Source organism: Scyliorhinus torazame, chromosome 2, assembly GCF_047496885.1.
Source record: "Scyliorhinus torazame isolate Kashiwa2021f chromosome 2, sScyTor2.1, whole genome shotgun sequence".
NCBI lineage: Eukaryota > Metazoa > Chordata > Chondrichthyes > Carcharhiniformes > Scyliorhinidae > Scyliorhinus > Scyliorhinus torazame.
The window spans coordinates 404,547,102-404,558,762 of record NC_092708.1 but is presented as its reverse complement, the minus strand read 5'-3'; the positions used below and the strand labels follow the sequence as shown (position 1 = coordinate 404,558,762).

The 11,661-nt window shown below is 66.2% G+C and overlaps 1 protein-coding gene across 1 annotated transcript in view; it reads left to right on the top strand.

Moving 5' to 3' along the window:
• esrrb (estrogen-related receptor beta) overlaps positions 1 to 11,661 on the top strand; it is a 79,008-nt gene that overhangs the window by 26,818 nt on the left and 40,529 nt on the right. Inside the window, 5 exon segments of the mRNA XM_072494628.1 lie at positions 2,992 to 3,029; positions 3,031 to 3,058; positions 3,061 to 3,120; positions 3,123 to 3,206; positions 3,209 to 3,259. Coding sequence (XP_072350729.1) covers positions 2,992 to 3,029; positions 3,031 to 3,058; positions 3,061 to 3,120; positions 3,123 to 3,206; positions 3,209 to 3,259 — 261 coding nt within the window.

Sequence of the window (11,661 nt, the reverse complement as noted above, 5' to 3'; positions counted from 1 at the left end):
TCTCCCCCTCACCCCCCACTCTCCCCCCACTCATCCCCTCCACCCCCACACCTCTCCCCACGTGCCCTCCCACTCTCCCCACGTGCCCTCCCACTCTCCCACGTGCCCTCCACTCTCCCGTCACCCCCCCACTTTCCCACTGCCCCCCACTCTCACCTCCCACTCCCCCTCACTCCTACCCCTCACTCTCCCCCTCCCCCTCACTCTCCCTCCCACCCTCCCCTTCACCTCACCCCTCACGACCCCACGGTCCCCTCACCCGACACTCTCCTCCACTCTCCTCCTCTCTCCCCCTCTCTCCCCCTCATCCCTCTCTCTCCCCCCCTCTCTCTCCCTCACCCCCCACTCGCCCCCTCACCCACTCTCCCCCTCACTCTCCCCCCCACTCTCCCCCTCACCCCCACTCTCCCCCTCACCCCCACTCTCCCCTCACCCCCACTATCCCCCTCACCCCCCACTCTCCCCCTCACCTCCTCACCCCCCACTCTCCCCCTCACCCCCCACTCTCCCCCTCATCCCCACTCTCCCGCTCACCCCCCCACTCTCCCCCTCACCCCCCACTCTCCCCCTCACCCCCCACTCTCCCCCACTCTCCCCCACTCTCCCCCCACTCTCTCCCTCACCCCCACTCTCCCCCTCACCCCCACTCTCCCCCTCACCACCCACTCTCCCCCTCACATCCTCACGCTCCCCCCACTCTCCCCCTCACCCCCCACTCTCCCCCACTCTCCCCCTCACCCCCCACTCTCCTCCTCACCCCCCACTCTCCCCCCACTCTCCCCCTCACCCCCCCACTCTCCTCCTCACCCCTCACGCTCTCCCCACGTGCCCTCCCACTCTCCCCGTCACCCCCCCACTCTCCCCCACTCTCCCCCTCACCCCCACTCTCCCCCTCACCCTCCCCATTCTCCCCCCCCACTCTCCCCCTCACCCCCACTCTCCCCCTCACCCCCCACTCTCACTCCCCCTCACCCCCACTCTCCCCCTCACCCCCACTCTCCCCCCCACTCTCCCCCTCACCCCCACTCTCCCCCACAACCCCGCTCTCCCCCTCACCCCCACTCCCCCCCTCACCCCCCCACTCTCCTCCTCAACCCCCAACCGCCCCCTCACCCCACTCTCCCCCTCACCCCCTCACTCTCCCCCTCACCCCCCACTCTCCCCTCAACCTCTCACTCGCCCCCACAACCCCCACTCATCCCCCTCACCCCCCACTCTCTCCCTCACCCCCCACTCGCCCCCTCACCCCACTCTCCCCCTCGCCCCCTCACCCCACTCTCCCCCTCACTCTCCCCCCCACTCTCCCCCTCACCCCCACTCTCCCCCTCACCCCCACTCTCCCCCTCACCCCACTCTCCCCCTCACCACACTCTGCCCCCACTCTGCCCTCACCCCCCACTCTCCCCCTCACCCCCCTCACCCCCCACTCTACCCCTCACCCCCCACACTCCCCCTCATCCCCACTCTCCCCCTCATCCCCACTCTCCCCCTCATCCCCACTCTCCCCCTCACCCCCCACTCTCCCCCTCACCCCCCACTCTCCCCCACTCTCTCCCTCACCACCCACTCTCCCTCTCACATCCTCACGCTCCCCCCACTCTCCCCCTCACCCCCCACTCTCCCCCCACTCTCCCCCTCACGCTCTCCCCACGTGCCCTCCCACTCTCCCCACGTGCCCTCCCACTCTCCCCGTCACCCCCCCCACTTTCCCCACTGCCCCCCACTCTCACCTCCCACTCCCCCTCACTCCCCTACCCCTCACTCTCCCCCTCCCCCTCACTCTCCCTCCCACCCTCCCTCTTCACTCTCACCCCTCACTCCCCACGTTCCCCCTCACCCACACTCTCCTCCACTCTCCTCCTCTCTCCCCCTCTCTCCCCCCTCATCCCTCTCTCTCCCCCACTCTCTCCCTCACCCCCCACTCGCCCCCTCACCCCACTCTCCCCCTCACCCCCACTCTCCCCTCACCCCCACTATCCCCCTCACCCCCCACTCTCCCCCTCACCTCCTCACCCCCCACTCTCCCCCTCACCCCCCACTCTCCCCCTCATCCCCACTCTCCCCGCTCACCCCCCACTCTCCCCCTCACCCCCCACTCTCCCCCTCACCCCCCACTCTCCCCCACTCTCCCCCACTCTCCCCCACTCTCCCCCCCACTCTCTCCCTCACCCCCACTCTCCCCCTCACCCCACTCTCCCCCTCACCACCCACTCTCCCTCTCACATCCCTCACGCTCCCCCCCACTCTCCCCCTCACCCCCCACTCTCCCCCCACTCTCCCCCTCACCCCCCACTCTCCTCCTCACCCCCCACTCTCCCCCCACTCTCCCCCTCACCCCCCACTCTCCTCCTCACCCCTCACGCTCTCCCCACGTGCCCTTCCCACTCTCCCCGTCACCCCCCCACTTTCCCCACTGCCCCCCACTCTCACCTCCCACTCCCCCTCACTCCCCTACCCCTCACTCTCCCCTCCCCCTCACTCTCCCCCCCCACCCTCCCCTTCACTCTCACCCCTCACTCCCACGTTCCCCCTCACCCACCCTCTCCTCCACTCTCCCCCTCTCTCCCCCTCTCTCCCCCTCACCCCCTCACCCCTCTCCCCCCCTCTCCCCTCTCTCCCCCTCACCCCCCTCACCCCCCTCTCTCCCCTCTCTCCCCCTCACCCCCCTCTCTCCCCCTCACCCCCCTCTCTCTCCCTCTCTCCCCCTCACCCCCTCTCTCTCCCTCTCTCCCCCCCCTCCCCCCTCTCTCTCCCCCTCACCCCCTCTCTTCCCCCTCTCTCCCCTCTCTCCCCCCTCTCTCCCCCCTCTCTCCCCTCTCTCTCCCCCTCACCCTCTCTCTCCCCCTCACCCCCCTCTCTCTCCCTCACCCCCCTCTCTCTCCCTCACCCCCTCTCTCTCCCTCTCCCCCCCTCGCCCCCTCACCCCCTCACCCCCCTCTCCCCCTTTTCCCCCCCCTCCGTTAATCAGGGTATTTTTGGGGTTGTCTGCAGGGTTCTCGAACCTGTGTCTGGGAGACCAGATGGGTGTCCCTGCAATGTGCCTGGATGGAGATCCTGATTCTGGAATAGTCTATCGCTCGCTGCCCTACGAGGAGGAGTTGGTGTATGCCGAGGATTACATTATGACGAGGAACATTCCCGTCTGACCGGATTGCTGGATCTTTATGCGGCCATTCTCCAGCTGGTTCGCAAATACAAGAAGCTGAGGTGGAGAAAGAGGAGTTTGTCACTCTCAAAGCCATCGCTCTGGCCAATTCAGGTAAGCAGACCCACCGCGACCTTGACCAGCAGAGATTCTGCATTGCGAGGAACGTCACATCCAAACAGCATCAACTGAACTTGGGAGGCACCAGAGTCATTCGTGAAGCTCAATGATCAGGTCGCGGGGAAAGAACATTGCGGGTCGGACACTGGGAAAATAACAAACTCCTGTTTCACACAACACCCCCCTCCCTGCCCCCCTCCCCTCCCTGTCCCCCTCCCCCTCCCTGTCCCCCTCCCCCTCCCCCTCCCTGTCCCCTCCCCTTCCCTGTCCCCCTCCCCTTCCCTGTCCCCCTCCCCCTCCCTGTCCCCCTCCCCCTCCCTGTCCCCCTCCCTGTCCCCCTCCCCCTCCCTGTCCCCCTCCCTGTCCCCCTCCCCCTCCCTGTCCCCCTCCCCCTCCCTGTCCCCCTCCCCCTCCCTGTCCCCCTCCCCCTCCCTGTCCCCCTCCCTGTCCCCCCTCCCCCTCCCTGTCCCCCTCCCTGTCCCCCTCCCCCTCCCTGTCCCCCTCCCCCTCCCTGTCCCCCTCCCTCTCCTGTCCCTGTCCCCCTCCCTGTCCCCCTCCCTGTCCCCCTCCCCCCTCCCTGTCCCCCTCCCTGTCCCCCTCCCCCTCCCTGTCCCCCTCCCCCTCCCTGTCCCCCTCCCCCTCCCTGTCCCCCTCCCCCTCCCTGTCCCCCTCCCCCTCCCTGTCCCCCTCCCCCTCCTGTCCCCTCCCCCTCCCTGTCCCCCTCCCCCTCCCTGTCCCCCTCCCCCTCCCTGTCCCCCCTCCCTGTCCCCCCTCCCCCTCCCTGTCCCCCTCCCCCTCCCTGTCCCCCTCCCCCTCCCTGTCCCCCTCCCCCTCCCCTCCCCCTCCCCCTCCCTGTCCCCCTCCCTGTCCCCCTCCCTGTCCCCCTCCCTGTCCCCCTCCCTGTCCCCCTCCCTGTCCCCTCCCCCTCCCTGTCCCCCTCCCCCTCCCTGTCCCCCTCCCCCTCCCTGTCCCCCTCCCCCTCCCTGTCCCCCTCCCCCTCCCTGTCCCCCTCCCCCTCCTGTCCTCCTCCCCCTCCCTGTCCTCCTCCCTGTCCCCCTCCCCTCCCTGCCCCCCTCCCCTCCCTGCCCCCCTCCCCCTCCCCGCCCCCCTCCCCATCCCCCTAACCCCTCCTGCCCCCCTCCTTGTCCCCCTCCCCCTCCCTGTCCCCCTCCCCCTCCTGTCCCCCTCCCTGTCCCCCTCCCCCTCCCTGTCCCCCTCCCCCTCCCTGTCCCCCTCCCCCTCCCTGTCCCCCTCCCCCTCCCTGTCCCCCTCCCCCTCCCTGTCCCCCTCCCCCTCCCTGTCCCCCTCCCCCTCCCTGTCCCCCCTCCCTGTCCCCCCTCCCTGTCCCCCCTCCCTGTCCCCCCTCCCTGTCCCCCTCCCTGTCCCCCTCCCTGTCCCCTCCCTGTCCCCCTCCCTGTCCCCCTCCCTGTCCCCCTCCCTGTCCCCCTCCCCACCACACTCCCCCTCCTTGTCCCCCTCCCCTCCCCGTCCCCCTCCCCTCCCGTCCCCCTCCCCGTCCCCCTCCCCGTCCCCTCCCCGTCCCCCTCCCCGTCCCCTCCCCGCCCCCTCCCCCTCCCCGCCCCCTCCCCCTCCCCGTCCCCCTACCCCTCCACGTCCCCCTCCTCGTCCCCCTCCCCCTCCCCCTCCCCCTCCCCCTCCACATCCCCCTCCCCCTCCCCCTCCACATCCCCTCCCCCTCCCCCTCCCCATCCCCTACCCCTCCCTGTCCCCCTCCCCCTCCCTATCCCCCTCCCTATCCCCCTCCCTGTCCCCCTCCACCTCCCCGTCCCCCTCCCCATCCCCCTCCCCGTCCCCCTCCCTGTCCCCCTCCCTGTCCCCCTGCCTGTCCCCCTCCCCATCCCCCTCCCCCTCCCTGTCCCTCTCCCCCTCCCTGTTCTCCTCCCCGCCCCCTCCCCCTCCCCCTCCCTGTCCCCCTCCCCCTCCCTGTCCCCCTCGCCCTCCCTGTCCCCCTCCCCCTCCCTGTCCCCCTCCCCCTCCCTGTCCCCCTCCCCCTCCCTGTCCCTCTCCCTGTCCCCTTCCCCCTCCCTGTCCCCCTCTCCCCCTCCCTGTCCCTCTCCCTGTCCCCCTCCCCTCCCTGTCCCCCTCCCCCTCCCTGTCCCCCTCCCCTGTCCCCTCGCACTGTCACACTTATCCCCCCTCCCCTCTGCAGCAGAACCAACCAACGCATTTGCCTCCTGTTGCTTTCCCGGGGGTCATTCCCCTCAACAGTATCCAAAGCGGGATATCAGGGAATGGCCACGGGAGATTCCTGCACTACCTGCCTGGCTCTCTTGCTCTGTCTGGTGGTCGCCCGTTCCCTTCTGCCTCGGAGTCTGAGCCTGCGGTGTGCCGCCTCGCTATACGAGCTGTCCACGATGCTCTCCGGCTCGCGGGTGCTCCACAGTGTCCCCAGCTGCCCCTCCAGCTCCGGAACCTGGGCTTCCAGGAACTGCCGCTGGAGACACGTCCTGTCCACATTCTGGTCCCGGGCACTGGAAATGTTTCTGGCTTCCCACATGGAGCAAGAGGAGCAAACCAAGACTTCAGCTCTCCTGTCACAAACTTTCCCCTTCAAATTCAACCTTTGGATACTTTGCTGGATATTCGATTAAATCCAATTCTCTCTGGCCCTTTGCTTGTCCTCGTTCCTGCCAATTCGAGCCCTCGCAGTTTATAAATCAGTAAAGATATTTTCAAACTATAATTGACTTGTCGACCTTACGCGATACCGGCGATGAGTCCTCTCCCCGTGGCCTCAGCTGCAGAAGGAAGGATCCCTCTCTGAATATTTAAAAGTTACAAAGCACGGCGAGAAAGCAAAAGGCCCCTCTTCCCGATCCCCACACTGGCTCTGGCTCACTGTCGGCCGGTCAGTGTGTTACTGTCCTGGCCCAGAGCCCAGGCTCGGATCCTGGACTAAAATCCCAATATTTTATTTGAATTCTGTAAGACTGAGGAAACGATTCCTCGTTCCAGGAGCGATTCACAAATAGGGATCCGGGGCGGGATTCACCGCAATCGGCGAATTGGCGCGATGCCGGCGCCAAGAACGTCGCGAACCCCTCCGGCGTGGGGCCAACCGGAGGTTACGGAATTCTCCGCATGTCCGAGGGCTAGGCCGGCAGGGAGGTTGTGCAGCGGCAGCTGGCGCCGAAAGGACTGCGTGGGTTTGCGCATTCGCAGAACCGCCAGCGTGGTTTAGTGCATGCGCAGACCGGCAGGCGTATTGTGCCGCATGCGCAGACCGGCCGGCGTATTGTGCCGCATGCGCAGACCGGCCGGCGTATTCTGCCGCATGCGCAGACCGGCCGGCGTATTGTGCCGCATGCGCAGACCGGCCGGCGTATTGTGCCGCATGCGCAGGGGGTGTCTTCTCCCCCGGCCATGGCGGAGTCCGACAGCGGCCGGCGCGGGAGGAAGTAGTGCCTCCACGGCACAGGCCCGCCCTCATATCAGTGGGCCCCGATCGCGGGCCAGGCCACCTTGAGGGCCCCACCCCGGGGCCGGATCCCCCCGCGCCTCCCCGACGACCGCACCAGCCGGCCCTACCAGCCGGGTCCCGCCGTGTGGACCGTGTCCATTCCACACCGGTGGCACTGGCCATAAACCGACGGCCGCTCGGCCCATCGAGGCCCGGAGAATCGCCGGGAGGCCGCTGCCAACAGCCCTCGGCTGGCGTGGCGAGATCCCCGCCCCCCACCTGAAAACCGGCGCCGGAGAATATGGCAGCCGGCGGGGGGGGGGGGGGGGGTCGGAGAATCCCGCCCCTGGTATTAAAACAAACTTTATAACTGACACAGTGTTAAAATATCTTTAACATTACACAAGAAAAATAGCTTCCAATTACCCCATAACAATGCTGATCAACACAGCGCCATTGAGTCAAAGACGTCTACAACACAGAAAAGGCCCTTCAGCCCATCAAGCCCATGCCAGTCAAAAACACCACCAAAGTTTCTGAAGTAATTCGAAACAATCCCGTTTCCCAGCCCTGGCCCAGAGCCGTGTCTGCCCTGGGATCGCAGGCGCACATCTAAATACTTCTTCAATGTTCTGAGGGTCTCTGCCTCCACCCCCCTTTCAGGCAGCGAGTCCAGACTCCCACCCACCTCTGGGGGAAAAGGTTTTTCCTCACATCCCCTCTAACCCTCCTGCCCCTCACCTTAAATCTCTGCCCCCTGGTCACTGATCCTCCCACCAAGGGAAAGGTTTCTCCCTGTCTACTCTATCTCTGCCCCTCATAATTTTATCCCTCTCAATCCTGTCCCCCCTCAGTCTCCTCTGCTCCAAGGAAAACAAACCCCAGTCTGTCCAATCTCTCTTCATAACTAAAACTCTCCAGCCCAGGCAACATCCTGGTAAATCTCCTCTGCACCCTTTCCAGTGCGATCACATCCCTCCTGTAATGTGGATTCCAGAACTGCTCACAATACTCTCGCTGTGGCCTAACCAACGTTTTATACAGTTCCAGCGTAACCTCCTACTCTTAAACTCTCTGCCTTGGCTAATAAAGGCAATTAGACATAAGACTCCTTAACCACTGTATCCACCGGCTCTGCTACCTGAAGGGACGGGTGTACATGGACACCAAGGTCCCTCTGATCGTCGGTGCTACCCAGGGTCCTGCCGTTTATCCTGTATTCCCCGTGCCTTGTTTGTCCTGCCCAAGTGCCTCACCTCACACTTATCCGGATTGAACTGCATTTGCCACTGATCAGCCCACCTGACCAGCCGTCTACATCCTCCTATAATCGAAGGCTATCCTCCTCACTATTTACCATCCCACCAACTTTCGTATCATAGAACGATACAGCGCAGTACAGGCCCTTCGGCCCACGATGTTGCACCGAAACAAAAGCCATCCAACCGACACTATGCCATTATCATCCATATGTTTATCCAATAAACTTTTAAATGCCCTCAATGTTGGCGAGTTCACTACTGTAGCAGGTAGGGCATTCCACGGCTTCACTACTCTTTGCGTAAAGAAGCTACCTCTGACCTCTATCCTATATCTATTACCCCTCAGTTTAAAGTTATGTCCCCTCGTGCCAGCCATTTCCATCCGCGGGAGAAGGCTCTCACTGTCCACCCTATCTAACCCCCTGATCATTTTGTATGCCTCTATTAAGTCTCCTCTTAACCTTCTTCTCTCCAACGAAAACAACCTCAAGTCCATCAGCCTTTCCTCATAAGATTTTCCCTCCATAGCAGGCAACATCCTGGTATCATCCGCAAACTTACTGGGCAACCCTCCTACATTCATATCTAAATCCTTTATATAAACCACACACAGCAAGGGCCCCAACACTGATCCCCGCGAGACCCCAACACTGATCCCCGCGGGACACCAACACTGATCCCCGCGGGACCCCAACACTGATCCCCGCGGGACCCCAACACTGATCCCGGCGGGACCCCAACACTGATCCCCGCGGGACCCCAACACTGATCCCCGCGGGACCCCAACACTGATCCCCGCGGGACCCCAACACTGATCCCCGCGGGACCCCAACACTGATCCCCGCGGGACCCCAACACTGATCCCCGCGGGACCCAACACTGATCCCCGCGGGACCCCAACACTGATCCCCGCGGGACCCCAACACTGATCCCCGTGGGACCCCAACACTGATCCCCGCGGGACCCCAACACTGATCCCCGCAGGACCCCAACACTGATCCCCGCGGGACCCCAAAACTGATCCCGCGGGACCCCAACACTGATCCCCGCGGGACCCCAACACTGATCCCCGCGGGACCCCAACACTGATCCCCGCGGGACCCCAACACTGATCCCCGCGGGACCCCAACACTGATCCCCGCGGGACCCCAACACTGATCCCCGCGGACCCCAACACTGATCCCCACGGGACCCCAACACTGATCCCCGCGGGACCCCAACACTGATCCCCGCGGACCCCAACACTGATCCCGCGGGACCCCAACACTGATCACCGCTGGACCCCAACACTGATCCCCGCGGGACCCCAACACTGATCGCCGCGGGACCCCAACACTGATCCCCGCGGGACCCCAACACTGATCCCCGCGGGACCCCAACACTGATCCCGCGGGACCCCAACACTGATCCCGCGGGACCCCAACACTGATCCCCGCGGGACCCCCAACACTGATCCCCGCGGGACCCCAACACTGATCCCCGCGGGACCCCAACACTGATCCCCGCGGACCCCAACACTGATCCCCGCGGGACCCCAACACTGATCCCCGCGGGACCCCAACACTGATCCCCGCGGGACCCCAACACTGATCCCCGCGGGACCCCAACACTGATCCCCGCGGGACCCCAACACTGATCCCCGCGGGACCCCAACACTGATCCCCGCGGGACCCCAACACTGATCCCCGCGGACCCCAACACTGATCCCCGCGGGACCCCAACACTGATCCCCGCGGGACCCCAACACTGATCCCCGCGGGACCCCAACACTGATCCCCGCGGGACCCCAACACTGACCCCCGCGGGACCCCAACACTGACCCCCGCGGGACCCCAACACTGACCCCCCGCGGGGCCCCAACTTTGATCCCCGCGGGACCCAACCCTGATCCCCGCGGGACCCCAACACTGAACCCCGCGGGACCCCAACACTGATCCCCGCGGGACCCCAACACTGATCCCCGCGGGACCCCAACACTGATCCCCGCGGGACCCCAACACTGATCCCGCGGGACCCCAACACTGATCCCCGCGGGACCCCAACACTGATCCCCGCGGGACCCCAACACTGATCCCCGCGGGACCCCCAACACTGATCCCGCGGGACCCCAACACTGATCCCCGCGGGACCCCAACACTGATCCCCCGCGGGACCCCAACACTGATCCCCGCGGGACCCCAACACTGATCCCCGCGGACCCCCAACACTGATCCCCGCGGGACCCCAACACTGATCCCATCGGGACTCCAACACTGATCACCGCGGGACCCCAACACTGATCCCCGCGGGACCCCAACACTGATCCCCGCGGGACCCCAACACTCATCCCCGCGCGACCCCAACACTGATCCCCGCGGGACCCCCCAACACTGATCCCCGCGGGACCCCAAAAGTGATCCCCGCGGGGCCCCAACACTGATCCCCGCGGGACCCCCAACACTGATCCCCGCGCGACCCCAACACTGATCCCCGCGCAACCCCAACACTGATCCCGCGCGACCCAACACGCATCCCCGCGCGACCCCAACACTGATCCCCGCGCGACCCAACACTGATCCCCGCGCGGCCCCCAACACTGATCCCCGCGGGGCCCCAACACTGATCCCCGCGGGACCCCAACACTGATCCCCGCGGGACCCCAACACTGATCCCCGCGGGACCCCAACACTGATCCCCGCGGGACCCCAACACTGATCCCCGCGGGACCCCAACACTGATCCCCGCGGGACCCCAACACTGAACCCCGCGGGACCCCAACACTGATCCCCGCGGGACCCCAACACTGATCCCCGCGGGACCCCAGCACTGAACCCCGCGGGACGCCAACACTGACCCCTGCGGGACCCCAACACTGATCCCCGTCCCCAACACTGATCCCCGTGGGACCCCAACACTGAAGCCCGCGGGACCCAACACTGAAGCCCGCGGGACCCCAACACTGAAGCCCGCGGGACCCCAACACTGATCCTCGTGGGACCCCAACACTGATCACCGCGGGACCCCAACACTGATCCCCGCGGGAACCCAACACTGATCGCCGCGGGACCCCAACTCTGATCCCCGTGGGACCCCAACACTCATCCCCGCGGGACCCCCAACACTGATCACCGCGGGACCCCAACACTGATCCCCGCGGGACCCCAACACTGATCCCCGCGGGACCCCAACACTGATCCCCGCGGGACCCCAACACTGATCGCCGCTGGACCCCAACACTGATCCCCGCGGGACCCTAACACTGATCGCCGCGGGACCCCAACACTGATCCCCGCGGGACCCCAACACTGATCCCCGCGGGACCCCAACACTGATCCCCGTCCCCAACACTGATCCCCGCGGGACCCCAACACTGATCCCCGCGGGACCCCAACACTGATCCCCGCGGGACCCCAACACTGATCCCCGCGGGACCCCAACACTGATCCCCGCGGGACCCCAACACTGATCCCCGCGGGACCCCAACACTGATCCCCGCGGGACCCCAACACTGATCCCCGCGGGACCCCAACACTGATCCCCGCGGGACCCCAACACTGATCCCCGCGGGACCCCAACACTGATCCCCGCGGGACCCCAACACTGATCCCCGCGGGACCCCAACACTGATCCCCGCGGGACCCCAACACTGATCCCCGCGGGACCCCAACACTGATCCCCGCGGGACCCCAACACTGATCCCCGCGGGACCCCAACACTGATCCCCGCGGGACCCC